General features: G+C 37.9%; 1 protein-coding gene across 1 annotated transcript in view; it reads left to right on the top strand.

Moving 5' to 3' along the window:
- rftn1.L (raftlin, lipid raft linker 1 L homeolog) overlaps positions 1 to 17,050 on the top strand; it is a 198,205-nt gene that overhangs the window by 90,419 nt on the left and 90,736 nt on the right. The window contains exon 4 of the mRNA XM_018267434.2: positions 2,266 to 2,374. Coding sequence (XP_018122923.1) covers positions 2,266 to 2,374 — 109 coding nt within the window. The remainder of the gene's footprint in view (positions 1 to 2,265; positions 2,375 to 17,050) is intronic.

Here is a 17,050-nt window from a genome sequence, read left to right as displayed (position 1 = left end):
TCTTTATTGTGCAAAAGTCCTGACTTCATAAGGAACAGAAGAATACTTAATAGAATATCCAGAACATCCAAAAACCTCTTGATTTTGTAGATTTGGTAGAAACAACTTGATTTTTACAGGACGGAATATAAACTAGCTAAAGAACTGGCATTGGTGCATTGGTGCAGTCATTAAAAGGTACGGGCATGGGTAGATCGCAAAGTAGCGATCTACCCATGCCCGTCCCTTTTTTTTTTTTAAAATAACATTTTTTTATTCAAGCAATATTTCCAAGATCAGTCGTCCATTACTACATACATACTTTCCTGCACAGAAATCATGTACAATTTTACAGTAGAGGTATAACAATGGCAGTGCCTAACATTCACAGATATTACCAACAGGTAAAACTTATACTTGTCTCGGTCAGTCCAGGTTGGTTCTGTGTGTCCAAGGTTTCATTCAGAATCCATGTGTGCAGAGATGGAGGGTTAAATGCATTAGTTAATGCCAGATATGAAAACTTATTATATTATGCAAACTTATAAATGTAGATAACATAATCACCACTATGTTCTCCAACAAACAAAGAAAAAAGAAGAAAAAAAAAGATGATGATCATGTAAAGTACTCTTTCTATCTCTGTACAGGTCTCACCATGTCTCAAAAGCTGCGATGCCGGAGCCCCATCTAATATGCCTTACACACCAAGTCATATATTGATAGGAGGGTCACCACTCATAGTCCTAGTGATATACCATTCTGTTTAATGGAAACAGTCATGGAGCCTTATCTTTACTGTTTGTGGACATATGTCAATAAATGTTTCCCAAGTTTCAAAGAACCGTTTGACAATTGTGTTCTTATTCAAAGATGCTTCTGTCCAGTCCATGTGAAAAACTCTGACTAACTTTCCAAGAATAGTTTAATGGTGGGGGGGATGTTTGTTATCCACACTTGTAATATCGTCTTTCTTGCTACCGCTGATACTATTAACAAAAGACTCTTTGCACCCAGCGTGATTCTAGTATGAGTAGTCGGAATTTTACCCCAGATTGCCCAGGCTGCTGATAATGGGACAAAATTCACTAGATTCCTATTTGCATAGTCTCGTATCTGAGTCCAAAACCGTCGAATGTATGGACAGGACCACAAACAATGTATGAGATTAGCTCCAGTTTGTTCACATTTTGGGCAGTTGCTACTATCCCTTCTCTGCATTATATGAAGAATTTCCGGGGTCAGATAAGTTCGGTACAGCAGGTTTAAAAACATTTCCCTATAAATGCTAGACGGCAGGGTGCGCCATGAGTACATATACAGTTTAAATACCTCTTCTGTGGTCAATTCTGGTATGTCTACAGTCCACTGTCTAGGTCCTTTAGGTATACTGTCATAGTCTATAGAGTTGTGTAGGAACTTATAGTTCAGTGATATGGTACCTCTCGTGGAGTTAGTACGTAAAAGGAACCTGTCCAATGCATTGTCCCAATCCTTATCTGTTAGAAGTCGTATAGTCCTGCTGGTATATGTCTGAGCTTGTAGAATAGCAAACACATTATGTTGTATGAAGGGAAATGTGGTTTGCAGTTGTACAAACGTTAATGGCTTACGAGTGTCCTTCTTTGTCAATTGGCGAATTGTTGTCACCCCTTCTTTACCCCAATCCTGATAGATTGTCAAAGCCCGCCCACTCTGGGCCCGTACCTTTTAATGACTGTCTTCGGAGTTCTAATCAGAGATTAGGGTGTCCCATCCTGACGGCAAATTTTGACATTCAAAGTGGGTCTGAAGCCAAATAAATATAGAACCCACTGATCTAATTATACTGCTTCCTAATGCTCTCAGTTGGAAGTAACCCAGTAGGAATCCCAGGTCTTTTGATGGCCACTACTCAGTTCTCAGTATGCCTTGCACAACATACTGTAGCCCTCACTATGAAACTTATAAGAAATAAAAAGAGATTTAGGCCGCTCCAAACCCCGTGTTCTACTTAATGTAGCTCCACTTTTGTATTCCAGGTGCTCTGCCATCAGCGTTCCGACTGAAATAATATTTACTCGAGGATAGAAAGGTTAACTATAAGAAATAAGGGTAGCATGTAAAAGGCAGGAAGGCTCTCTCATTTTTCAATTACATTAGTAATTATCAGGATCTATGTCATGCACGAATTAACAATAACAACATTATATTCAGTCAAATTTAGCTTAATTGGGTTTGCTAGGCTTTTGTTTCTAATATGATTGCTTGTGAGTAATGCATATATGTATATATCCTTCGTTTCAGAAATTCACAAAATGATTTTAACAGTGAAGAATATCGTTTGGAAACGGAATTGTGTTTGTCTCCAGACCAACCTGCAGATCAAACAATAATACCAGACCTTGTGAAAAGAGTAAGTGACAATGAGATGACTGGCAGACTAACCAAGCCAAGTGGTGGTATGACTGGGGCAATATAGTGTGTGTGTGTCGGACGCATTTCTCAAAAATGTTTTATATAACTATCATCCATTTTTCTGACTCCATCTAGTCTTGCTTTACCCATTATTCCATAGCTGAAGCATTTTTCTTGTTGCCCTACTATACTTACTATTATTCCACATATGTAACTCCTAGCAGATGAATTTATAAATACACTGGTATTGTTTTCTACTTATCACAAATATCAAACCAAACTTGTGAGCAAAGTATTTTGCACTTTTTACAGTTAACCCCATTAATTAAAGGTCGGTATATACAGAATTTTAAAAGGGCCTGTTAATCATCTCATTGCAGTGTAATTTTGGGGCTTGAGAAAATTAAATTAAGAATTAGGTAAATTCAGGATCAAAACAAATTATTACTAACAATAATTTGTGTTCCATATTTTGAGTTAGAGAATAGTGGCATCCCATAAAGATAGTTTGTAATCCTTGCTGTGCATGAAATCCATAATGCATATCACTTTGTGGCCATACATGCAAATATTTATATAGGTACCACATGCACATAACTACAATCTCTTGCTGCTCTCATAGTTATAGGGCTCTGACAGTATGCAAGATTTAGGCTGTATGCAACATAGGTTAAAGGGTGGATCACTTTTTAGTTAACCTTTAGTATGTTAGAAAATGGCCAATTCTTAGCAACATTTCAATTGGACTTCATTTTTACTTTTTTATAGTTTTTGAATGAGTTGCCTAATTTTTCTGACCATTTCCATCTTTCAAATGGGGTTGTCACTGACCCCATCTAAAAAACAAATGAGGCTACACATGTATTTATTGCTACTCCCCTTTTTAAACAGGCCGCTCCTATTCATAGTCCAGTATCTTATTCAAATCAATGCATGGCTGCTAGGGCGAGTTGGACCCTAGCAACCAGATTGTCGAAATTGCAAAGGGAGAGCTGCTGAATACAAAGCTTAATAACTCAGAAACCTCAAATAATTAAAAAATGAAAAACAATTGCAAATTGTTTCAAAATATCACCCTTTACATCCTACTAAAAGTTAACTCACATGTGGACAACACCTTTAAGAAAAGTATCTGTTAATGTCCTGTTGAACTAAATTGTATACAAACTACGTTGTATTACTTTCTAACCCTAAAATCAGGGCCTAATTTGCCCTGAGGGAGCCTCCCATAAATATAATCCATTTAAATCCATATTTCATTTTAGCAAATAGACTAGATACACTAAGTGAAAGTGATTCAAAAAGGTTTAGTCAGCCCTGAGCCTAAATAATGGCATTATATAATAGTCTTGTTCGGTACAATAGGACATTTTGCTTGTGCCTACTTATTTAATTTCCATCTTAATAAAATTCTTAGCAAGGTTGATTTTGCTGATTGGGGTAATCATGTACCTTACAAGTTCTGCAAAAAAATGGATAATTTAAAAAAAAAAAATGTAGTACTTTTCTTTAATTGTACAGCTGCTTAATAGAAGGCTGAAGTGAAAAGAAGTATGACCCAGCTGTAGCCTGTGTACTGAAGTAGCTTAAACCCACATGCCTTTGAGCTTGACCTGTTGACATTTCTTCTCAAGCTAAAATAATTGAAGCAATAGTTGGGAACAACCTTAAAATTTCAGAAAGAATGTGTTTCTCATATGTGTTAAGCAAATGTGATAGAAAGCTACCTCCCGTGGCTAGACTGCTTAGCTCTAATTCCACATTAGTCACAGGGATTCAGTTGAATTTGTGGCACATTACAGAATACAGTTGCTTTAATCAGAACATTCCACTGGCCTATTAAACAAGCCTTCCCAACCACACAACAGAGAATTATTTTGCTCATTGTAATGATACCATTGGCCAAGTACTACTTTTAACTAAACATAATTGTCAATGAGCCTTAAAGAAAGAAAAAATGCAGCAACAATGTTAGGGTTAATTAATTACCATGTACAATGGGCTCATTTGGATGCACTTTTAGATCTGATTCGCACAATTGTATGTTTTTATAAACTGTAAAGGATATGTTGGCTAATGAGGTTTCTTTAATTGACTGTTCTTGTTTTCTGTCCCACATACTGTATTCTTCAATATCGGCATTTAATATTGTGTGTCGGCTCCTTAAAAGGTATATATTGGGTCCCATTTAACAAATCATTGGAGGTACAAAAACAGCATTTTTATCAAGCTGTGTATTAATATTACCCCAAACATTCTGGCATAACAGCCACTTGAAAGTGCTGTGGATAAAAAGAACAATTATCCATTGCCCTCTTTTTAGTTCTTTACTGCCAGAATTTACTAGCCTTTTCTCATTGACATGGATGGTTTATGGCATAAAAATAATGGTATAGGATAAAAGACATTAAAAACTGCAACCAGGTGGAGTAAAAGAAAATACACATAATTTATATTAAACTGCTGTTTACTATATATATTGGACGGGGGGGGGGGTCTGGACCCACCAGGCAGGCCTGGATTTGTGGAAAGGCCACAAAGGCCCAGGCTAGGACGGCAGAATATATTTGGTCATGTGTAAAAAAAGATAATTTTAGGGACGACATGTCACCCAGTCACATCGCAATGAGTTCAGAAGCACTTGGGACATGGACATAGCTCTTCAAATCTCCTGTGCACCAATCCCTATGCTCTAGACCCAATGCGATAAGACTTTATGCATGCATATGAAGGGGGGAGGTGGAAGGCAAAAAGGGGGGCAACAAGTGGTCCCGGCCTAGGGGCGCCCTATGTATAAATCCGGCCCTGCCACCGGAGCTGCCACATTAGGGATTTGCACCCCTCCTGGACACCAACCATACCTCTGCCACCCCTACAAGCCCTCTCTTTCCCACCCCTTCCCGCCAGCGCATACCTTCTTCAACGCTCGTTATTTCTTCATTGGGTGGGTGGAAGGTGAGGAAGGAGAGAAGGCTTTGCCAATTGCGGGGAGGGGTCTGGGCTTCCGGGCCCACTGGTTTTCTTCCCAGTGTGTCACCGGCCCAGTGTGGTTATCTTTCTTCCCTATTAATAATCTTTCATCATTTCCACTGGCCAGGTGGTGACCCTAGAATCCACTCAACCAAGGCAGTAACATATAATTTAAAATGTTGATGACCTAGGAAACCACATGCGATCTGGAGCCTGTGATACTAAATGCCCTATGTTGGGGGCATTTATTTATTATTAAAGGAGATGCACTAATTCGCTGGTGTTCAACCTGTACGCTCTGTGGATACTTTGCTTGTTTGGGGTTGCTATAGTAATAATAATAATAATTATCCAATATTTTGGTAAACTGGAATTCTTTAAAACTGCTTCTTTATCTACTAAGATGAACAAGTATACATTTCCGTGCCAAATTCCCAGAAGTCTAAGCGCAGACACAGGAGCCAGTTGATCCCATGAATTTTATCAGGCCAAGAATCAGCCCTGTGTGACAGTAGCCTAAAGGTGAAATAGTATTGGCTGGCTCACATGATAATCACAGCAAGAATTCAGAGCTAATCAGCTTGAACAAAGAACCCAAAATATATACGCTTTCTGTGTTATCCTGTTAGTCAGCCAATACAGGTATCACCATTACACTACCTTTTGCTACGTTTTATCTCAAAAGTGTACTCTATAACTTTTTGACTGGCTAACATGGTACACTTTTGCATATTTTGCTTTAATACTTTGTGATTCTGCTGACCAGTCACAGCAAACAAGAAAGAGGTAAAACTAGCACATGTCCCTGAAAAGGCTCCCTAAAGCTCCAATTGTTCAACTAGGATTCTTATTTAAAATGTGATTTTTCATAACCCTATCTACCTATTTTCCTTCCTCACAGTACCCCTAAAAAACGTAATTACTTCTGATAAAATAGTCAGCTCGTCTTATCTCTTTCCTCACCTTCCTCCTAATGATTACCATTCCTACTGAATTCACCATCACCCCTCCACTTCTGCTTCATCTCGCTGCCACTAAGGATTGTCATTTCTCTTCAAATCATCACACAAAACCTATCTGGATTGATTAGCCTGCCCATTAGTAACATCATTTTTCTTGGAACCAGCTTATCCAGCCTTACTGTGCCCCATAGAGCACAATATCCTCATCTCACCAATGGTTTGTATTCTGCGTATATCACTTTACCACACACACATGTTTACTGTAATCATTATTATGCCAGCAAATGGCAATTTTTTTTAGCAATACTTGGAAATGAAAAAGGAAACACTAGAAGTTTGCTTCATACAGTAGGTGTCATGTCTTAAAAATTTAGAAGTCTTTGTACACCAATGGCACTTACTATATTGCACCAATATATTTGAATACACATATTCTCTTAAATACTGTAAAGTGTTAAGACTTCTTTATATGTTTTTATATGTCATATCATGTCCTTTGAAGTGCTCACTAGAGCTATACATGTAGCTGGTACAAATCAGTAAATGGCTCATTTATTTGAAGCCCTGCACATTGATAAGATGAATAGGATTAGGTGAAGTATATTGGTTGAATGCCTTTTTAATAGGAAAAGCCATATATAGCTAAGAATTTTACAGAATTAATCAGGGTTGGACTGAGCAGCCTGAATACCAGGGAGTTCTGGCTCAAGTGGGCACTCATTGTTTAATTATGTGTACGTAATACCCAGTTCTCTTACAGCCACCATTCTGCCTGCAGTTACATGGACGAAGTCTGATTTCTTGTTCTTATGTTATGGGATATTATTGATCCTATGTGACATAGCATCACAGCAAGTAGAGCAGACTTCATTCGTCAGTTGGATAAAGGGATTCATACTTTCACATAAATTATATATATCCATACCTATACTAACTATAGAATGTAGTGTCACAATAGCCTTTGATATTATGTCTGTCCATGAAATCAGCCAAGCCATTCTTAAAGGCATTAACTGAATCAGCCATCACAACATCACCCGGCAGTTCATTCCACAACCTCACTGTCCTGACTGTGAAGAACCCTCTAACGTTGCTTCAAATGAAAGTTCTTTTCTTCTAGTCTAAAGGGGTGGCCTCTGGTACGGTGATCCTCTTAATGGGTAAAAAGGTCCCCTGCTATTTGTCTATAATGTCCTCTAATGTTCTTGTAAGCGCCTTTTTTCCAGAGAAAAAAAACCCCTCATAATTTAAGTCTTCCATCCCTCTAACCAGTTTAGTTGCACGTCTCTGCACTCTTTCAAGCTCATCATACAGTATATCCCTCTTAAGGACTGCAGCCCAAAACTGCTCTGCATACTCTAGGTGAGGCCTTTCCAGGGACTTATAAAGAGGCATGGCCACCTACAGTATGGCCACCTTAATCCAATTTTTTTTAAAAATGATTTCCTTTTACTCTGTAATAATAAAACAGTATCTTGTACTTGATCCAAACCAAGATATGCAGTAATTAATCCTTATTAGAGGCCAAACCAGGTCTTAGTTAATGTTTAAATGAGTCTTTTAAAGGTATAAAAATTCAAATTACAGAAAGATTCGTTATTCAAAAAACAAAAACAAATCCTGAGCATTCTGGATAACAGATTCCATACCTTTAATACAAAATGTGCACTTTTACCAAGGGTATTTTCTGTGTTAGGAGCCATTTGTGAGGCTGGGAGCCCACGGCAGATGCCATCTCTGTCCTGAAACTTGCCCTGCATATGATCAATAGCACCCATATGGGTTTTACAAGCATTTTTCAATCCCCTGTGCAAATCTTTTTGTGCCCCAGAAAAAAACTTCTCTATGATGCACAGACTGTCACTGAAAATATCCTGAAAATGCAGCATCCATACATGACTTAAGGAGGCCTAAAATAATAACAATGTTAATAGTAATGCAGATGGAGCGCTAGAGGTTTTAGTCCCCCTGCCTTTGAAGTTGTTCAACCTAATTTCCAACAACTTTGGTCACACTGCTTATCCTTTCCATCCCTCAGGCATTCCATAAATTACATTTTTTTTAAGTAGAACCAGAAGTATCCGACTATCCACGAAAAAGTAATCCAATCAGTTCCATGTTTTGCATTACCAGGAATCTAAGCCAATGCCACCTGTGAAATGAGAAATTAATATTTTAGCAGTATCTTGCTCCTTGACAGGCATTGAAAATCCCAAAATGCATTTCAGCAGCAGCCGACTGGGAGACGGAGATGCCACACAATTTCTTTGGTGTTTATGCGGGAAGAGAAAATACAGCTGTCTGTGTGTCAGGAAACTGCTGCACAATCCAAATCCTGTCACACTCAGCTTTTGGCCTCCAGTTCCTGAAAACTACATTTCCCAGAATCTTACCTGATGGTGTAATAAGCTGTACAGCAGATCAAAGGCAGGAGTGTCCCTCAACAATCATAAAATATGGGTCCAGCTCTATAAAACCAACCCTGTTAAGTGTCACACATTTAGCTCAAGCAATCTGACCTGCCTTAAGGTCTCATGTTAGTTGGACAGGAAGTCATGCAAAAATGAAAAGCTTGTTGTTGTAAAAAGAGTAAGGCAAAATAATGCAACTTACATAAAGTTCTTCTAACTTGTTGTATCCCGTCCTAACATAGGCCCCATAAGGTAAAGGAAGAAAATATGCCTGCATGGGGCCACCATCAAGAAGGTACAAGGGGCACTGCAATAAAGGGCCAGACTGAGAGCCTGAGATGGAAAGGCATCAGTAGGCAATGATGAAAGGGTGGGGATTGGGATGGACAGGGCTGGATTTATACATAGTGTGCCTCTAGGCTGGGGCCGCCTCCCCTTTTCATAAACACTCTCATGTATGCACAAGTCTTATCTCATTGGGTCTGTAGCATTGGGATTGGCATGTGGCGGAGATTTAAAGAAGATTTTAATCTCCTGCATGTCCCCGGTACTTCTGAACCTATTGCAATGCTGGGGTGGTAAGGGCCAGTTTAGGTGGATCATGTGATGGATCGAGGGATTTACAGTGCATGTGAATGGCAATATTTTTTCATTGGTGCCCCAGTGGGATAATAATTGGGGCACCCTCAGGGAAGGGCCCTGCTGACTTAGTATTATAGGGTCCAATGATTACTGAATGCAGCCCTGAGGGTGAGGTTAGATAAGGGTGGACCAAAGGCATTGTAGGGAGCCTCCTATTCCATATCATGGATGTCCAACCGGCAACATTCTCATTTGTTTTTAAAATAAAGTGGAGTTTCTAGAGAAAAGGTTGACCTTTAAGACTGCACCACCCCATTCGATATTCAATGATTCCCTCGAACAAAACCAAAATAAAATATAACTTTTAATGAAATGATATTTAAAATTAAGTCCAGAATACCAGTGAAATTTAAAATTACAATTAGGACAGAGCTTAATATGGGCTAAGTATCGAAGTACAGCCCGGAACTTATGCCTTTGACAAAGCTCGCTGAGTGAGGGAAACACGCGTCAGGCGCTTGATCACTTTTAGTTCAATTAGTCGTTGGTAGCTGGCAGGTGGTTTGGGCTGGTATGGGGTAGCAAACACGGCATAACCAGCATTTATGGGGATATGGTAGAACGCCTACTTCCTAGGCACATTAGGTAGTGTGTCTGCATTTTAGCTTCTCCTAATTTTGATATAATCCTGCCGACCTGAATACAGGCTCCTGGGGGAGGTGGCGGCTTCTCACGCTGGTCTACACAGGCTGCTCCGATTGTTTGATAGGGCTGGAGTCAGTCCCGGTGGTGGTCTTTCTATGCAGTTCTGTTAATACTCTTTAGGTTAACCCTTTAGTTCCGGGCTGTACTTTGAGACTATATTGAGCTCTGTCCTAATTGTAATTTTAAATTTCACTGGTATTCTCTACTTAATTTTAAATATCATTTCATTAAAAGTTATGTTTTATTTTGGTTTTGTTTGAGGGAATTATTGAATATCGAACGGGGTGGTGCAGTCTTAAAGGTCAACCTTTTTTCTAGAAACTCCACTTTACATTAATTCACTTGACCTTGCACACCATTTTGTGTTTCTCTATGGTGGAAGGTGCTCCCAAACCAACTGTTTTGATATACCCATCCCTGCATATCAGTGATGAAGCTTGTGTGCCATAAGCAAAGGTGATTCATAGTTTCATGTGTTTTATAGCCCTAAGACTTGCAATGTACTTGTTTTTCCTGTAGCCATTTAAGTTATCAATCACTGTAGCTAAAAGTGCATAATATTCACCCATTATGCATGTGCATTGGTTTGTTAGTGCTAAACCGCTGGGTAGCTTGGAAATGCTAGGTTGTACTTTGGCACTTTATATTATAGTGTATTGTTGCTTTATTATCTGTGATGCTGATGTAATGCTCCCTGTCATGTTTAAGCACAGATAATATCGTGCAAAACAAATTTTTGTTCGATATTCGGTGCGTGTATGGTGGGAAAAGAGCCGACTGATATCGGCAGAAGACGGAAAATTTTGATCGGGTGCCTTTCAAGGCACTCAAACATCGGCCATTGTTAGTGCTGAATCGATACAGGTAGAATTCTATTGTTTCTACCTGTATATCTGACGATTCAATTCTACACGTGTGTATTGAAATGAATGATCTTTCTTGGAAACTTTTTTCCAAGAAAGATCGTAATTGTTACGTCTATGGCCACCTTTAGACAGCAGTCAAAATTAAAAAAAAAACTAAAAAAGAAAATGCTTTCTTTGTATCTTTACATGTTTAAATAAGTGAGACATGATACTACAAAATTCCCCCAGTTAGTCATAAAAAATGCAGTTATGCAGGGAGCCATAATAAGATGCACTCTTATTATTTGTGTTCCGTTGAAAATAAAATGAAATAAAATTGTTTTGTTTCAGATTAATAATAAAATGAATTTAATGAACTGCTCATGTTTGTGTAGATGTGCCACAATAATCTATTATGTTATTAGTAGTAGTAATTTATTATTAGTACTAAAGAAAAGGAAAAATATGTCACATTAAACTATTCCTTCAAACAAATCTTTGATACAGATTTAGGCAACCCTGTTGGAATGATTAATAATAATAATAGTAATATTATGGATTCACAGCTGGATTATGTTCTCATGCCCGAAGCACAAGATTTAGAGATGTTTAAAAGGTAATGTTAACAAATTCTTGATGGGATTATAAAAAATGTCAGGATTGCCAGTCAGGATTTCATAATATAAGTATTAAAGAATCTAACTTGTTTAAAAAACTAAAAATATTTGACATAAATGCCTGTCTTAAATGACAGCTCTATAACTAATATCTACAACTGGAAATGAAACTGGTCCTGATATAACATTTGTACTTTCCATCGATGCAGTGTCCTGTAATCAAACACAAAATAGGAACATTTATATAATCATAAACAAATAATATAATAGATGAAAAACAAATTAAACAAATAAATGAAAAAAACAATGTGGATTTTAGAGCAGATCTGTATCCAGATTTTTGACATTTATTTGGGGCTTTTAGGCTAAAGGCATACCAACAGCCAGCTATAAAACAGCTATTACTGCCAGTGCTGCCTGCATTATTGGAATTAAATCCACCTGTATGCTCAATGACTCGCTGTTGGCATTCAAATAAATGACTAGGTGACCTGGGCAGTGGAAAAAATGTTTTCTATGCCATTAAACTTCTGGGCCAAGGAATAAGAGAGCAGGCCAAAGAATAGCTGATACTAAATTCACAGCAAATTACTTTCAATGTATTTCAGTGGTATTTATCCGAAGATAGCTACACCCAACCCAATATACAACCATTATAACAGTAATACAGTGATAATCACACTACCGTCTCTGATTGGGGCCTCTCTAGGGCAAGTCTCATTGTGGACTCTCATGCTTTTTGTATGGCAACAAAAAGTTGGGGCATGAAAATATAGCATAAATCTTATTGTAGTTTTAATTAGAAGCCAGAATGGCCAGCTCTGGGAATGAATGAATGGGGAATGGGAATGAATTATATTTTATAGCACTGCTGAGAATCAGCATAAGTGTATAGCTATGTACTGCAGGGAGACAACTGGAGGCTCCTTTAGGAAAATGGTTATTTTTATGACAAGTCCATTTAGAAGAAAACACACACCCCCTGTCCTTCGATGGAGTTTTGCTTCATTTACTTGCAAGCCTACCCTATTCCAACTCAACCATAACTCATCCCAAGCTGATTCCTTCCCATGCTTTGATTATAATTTTGCGGAGACTCATTGGTGGCTGGGTCCCTTGGACCACGACTGGTTCAATGGTTTGTCCAGGGGATACATATGTATTATCCTGGGAAAGTTAGAGATTACACAAATATATGTATATATATATATGTAGTTTTTTTAATGTAATAAAATAAATGATTTTGCATTGCTGAACTGTTAATGTTGTGAGAGCTGGTACACTGTGGTGGTATTTTTCAATGTTTTTAGAGTATGGGTGGCCTAATTTGCAAAGTTGTTTGGTATTGTGATAAATTCAATACCCTGTATAACTCCCCCAGACAGCACTAACAGCTCCAAGAAATTATATCAAAACACAACATTGATCCTCCCTCCAAAAACTGTAAATTCTTTGGAAGCATGTAAATGGTGTTTGCTTACATAACCCCCATCTGTAGAATGCAGGGCATTAAACATTTGGTAGAGTTGGGAAAACTGACCCTAGCACTGTAGGAAAAGACTACTAATTGATTTATCCCTGGGAAGCTTTTCTTCCACAGCTAACACAGCTTTATTTTCTATGTGTGAGAAAAGGAGAGGTTTAAGGATTCTATAACAGTTTTTACTGTACTGCTAAATGAGAGCGAAAATTGATCAACAATATAAAAAAAGAAAAGTAATAAGAATTATCTCTGTCTTGTGACATATAATTGATTGCAGGTTTAGCTTTTTTTGTGGAAATAATTCCTCTGGATTTAACATAGGCAGTTCAGAAACGGCTAATTGGCTAAATAAATAAACTCTTGACTCATACAGAGTAATGCAATAAAAAATTCTAAAGTTTGCCCACATGTAGTAGCCTATAGCAACCAGACCAGCTGGCCAGTAAATGTTGCCTGCTGATTGGTTGCTGTGGGTTACTAGACAAGAATCAGTTTAAGATAATTTATTACATTACCCCCATAGAGTTTGATTCCCATGCTGTGTTCCTTAGACATCTTCCTCATCATTTATTTTTATAGCAACAAAACTTAGATAGCAGTTTACAATAATTAAAGAAGAGGCAGTGTAGGAGATTTATATCTACTGAACAAACAAGGGGCATTGAATTAAACGGGGAGGGTAAAGTGTTCTAATTAAGAGATTACAGCTATACAGGCCGATATAAGATGCCGAAAGATTTTGGGGCATATTTATCAAAGAGTGAAGTCAGGTATCAGCACAGTTCACTAGAGTGAAATTCTACCACTCTCCATTCATCGGACAGATGTCAATCGGGCAGCTTTAAAAATCTTGTTGGATCGAAGATCGCATAAGTTTGTTGATGCAGTCCTCGGTCCGAACACCTGTATGCTCCTTGTTCGGGCCCACGAACGGATCAGCCCAATATCGCATATCGGAGTTGCCAAACAAGCAGATTTCTGCATGTATGGCCACTTTAAGGCTGTGGGCTCAGGGGCTGTGGGCACACGTGCAAAAATACGCAGGCTGAGAGCTGCAGAGCCTTCAGTCCGTGTGCCTACAGCCTAAAGCAGAGATTTAGGTCTACCATTATGTTCACTTATCTGACTATACTTGAAGGAATAGCCAGGTCTTCATGGATTCTTTGAAAGGAAAGGATGACTTTTTCAGGATGCAGGTGGAAATTCCAGAGACATGTGAATGCAGAAAAGAACATTAGAATTAGGACAAATCACTTGGCTACCGCACATCATACACCAAAAGGTGTGCCCTGTGTGTAACACTAAAAATAATATGGATTTGTCTACAAAAATGAAGATTTCCATACAGTAGAACCCACATTTTATGTTTTTCATGGGACCAGAAAATATTACGTTAAATTCAGGAAAATGCATCATGCATTATATATTGGTATGACCACAAAAACATTGTAAAATGAGTTAAAACATAAAATCAGGGTATGTAAAATTGTAGTTTTACTGTAATAGGTTCCTTATAAGCTTCATATATAAACAGATTTGGTTTGTCCTGATCAAATTGTGTGAGCCTTCAGATACGAGTATTTTTTTTATTATCAAAGTGGTTAAAAAAATACACTTCCTTGAGAGCAGTTCATAATTCCTGACCAAAATAGCACAACTGCACGACAGAACTGGGTAACGCTAATAGATTGCTCACATGTCTCAATGTCCCATATCTGGGCCAATGTCACAGTTATTCTTTTCCAAATACTTGTAATTTTTGCTCAGTACTAGCAAGAACTGCCCCTGTAATTAAGATACTTAATTCAGTGCTGTGTTACACCGGATGCTCCATACTAAATGGTTACATTTATGAAGATTATACGGTATTTGTTTACATATTGCTCAGCACTTTACAGAGATTATTTATCATTCACATAGTCCCTGTCCCAGTGGAGCTTACAGTCTAAGGTTCCTATCGTCAGTTCTTTAAGGAGCCAATTAACCTGCCTGTATGTTTTTGGAGTGTGAGAAAACTAGAGTACTCGGAGGAAATCCACACATCACAGGGAGAACACGCAAACCCCTAATGCAGGAACTGAACCCAAGGCAGCAATGTTAACCACTGCACCACCAATCAATTAACTATAACAGCCCATACATGTTGTCCACTGCTTTTAATAAAGCCAACATATTGTTTTGTGCAAGTTACCATTCCTGCCTTTTGCTCAAATAGCTAGATGTTTTCTTCAGCGATGCTTTTTTCCTGCAGATAAAGTCAATACTTGCCTGCCAGTGCTTGCCTCAGCAGATTTCCTCTATTATATATTTCCTTTGTGAAACAGAGCTTTTATTGGCTGCTGCACAAACAAGTCTCGTGCCCAGGAGGAAACGGCCTTTTGCCATTCATCTTTACAAATCACAATGAGTGTAGTAATAAAGTAATCTGATTTCAGGAAAAAGGGTTTCAGTTGTCTAAGTTGAGAACAAACCCTTAACTTTCCATTGGCCTGCCCCATTTACTCTGAATTATTTGAGTAAATTATTTATTTAATAGTAAAGTTGTGTGCTGAACTGCTTTCTTGCAAACGGAAAAATCAAATTACTAGACACTTGACACAATTATTGCTCTGATCATAGAGAGTCATTGCCCCTGGCCTAATATAGAGTATAATGTATTTAAGTCCTAATGTATATAGGAAGAAGTAATATATCCTTACTGTGAAATAACAGTATATTAAAATTCACAAAGGAGGGTGTGACACTTATCTGTCTTTGTCTATTTAATTCATGGCAGAGACTACTCTGCTAATCAATTGTTATTATTAACAAAATTAAAATGACATGCAAGTACCAACTGATACAGGAGGTAAAGGGGGCTATCCTTTTAAGGTTTATGATCTAGGAAATATTTGACTTTTATATACAAGAGTTAATCATGAACTGATTGCCTTTGTAGAAAATAACTCATATGATGATGGCAGTCAGGGACCTGACTACCCACATCGAAGAACTATGCATGTGTGAGCCAAGGAGTTAAATTCTCTAAATACAAATAAAGAACCTGTTATTAAAGTGCTAGAAAAGGTCAAATGTATTTACATAAAATATTTGAACTCTTTTTTCCCGTGCTAGCATATTGCCACTTTATTACTACATTTCTCCAATTCTTCTGTCTAATTAAAGGTTGTTAATAGATTTTTGTTACCAAGTTACCGCTAATGTATATTATCAAGACCTGCTCATTACAGTAGAGGGCTGAATTACAGGAGTTTTAGCAGTTAATCTGCTTCTTCTCTCAGAGGATTGAGGCTGTATGTGCATATTGTTGCTCTGCTGTCAAGACTGTGGGGATTTGTGAGAGAATGTCTAATGTAGCATAAAAATGATAACGCAAACAATTTAGAACATACAAGAAAGGTTATCTCAAGGGTAAGTATACTGTGCGCTCACTGTACCTTGCGCCATTAGTACTGTAACTTTAATTGCAGGCATAAAATATTCGCTGGTGAAAAATCACATGTTGTTAAAGCTGCATGAAGTGTGAAAAGAGACATCTGTTACTGATTGCACTTCTCTTTACTCCCTTATTCCCCATTCCCTTCAGCATGCTATGGAGACAAAAGCCCCTGTAATGTTTGCAGGTTATTTAAAAGCATTCACATGAAAATCTATGTTCTTTTATAGGTACATGATGCTGCTTATTACAGGCTTCATGTCTTCCACCAAATAGTATAAAAATGTGCATTTATAGTTCATGCAAAACCACCCATCCCCAACAAATGAAGAGAAACAGGTTTTGCTGAGCTTATCTTTAAATGTGTATCATTAAATTAAATACTATTTTAAAGGTAAACTATGCCCCTAGAATGAATACTTAACCAACATATAGTATATCATATAAAAGGGATACTGTCATGAAATCTTTTTTCCCAAATGCATCAGTTGATAGTGCTGCTCCAGCAGACTTCTGCGCTGAAATCCATTTTTCAAAAGAGCAAACAGATTTTTTTATATTTAATTTTGAAATCTGACATAAGGCTAGACATATTGTCAGTTTCCCAGGTGCCCCCTGTCATGTGACTTGATAAACTTCAGTCACTTTTTACTGCTGCACTGC

The sequence above is a fragment of the Xenopus laevis genome, chromosome 6L (genome assembly GCF_017654675.1).
Source record: "Xenopus laevis strain J_2021 chromosome 6L, Xenopus_laevis_v10.1, whole genome shotgun sequence".
Lineage (NCBI taxonomy): Eukaryota > Metazoa > Chordata > Amphibia > Anura > Pipidae > Xenopus > Xenopus laevis.
The sequence above is the reverse complement of the archived record's forward strand: the minus strand, read 5'-3'. Positions and strand labels throughout refer to the sequence as shown.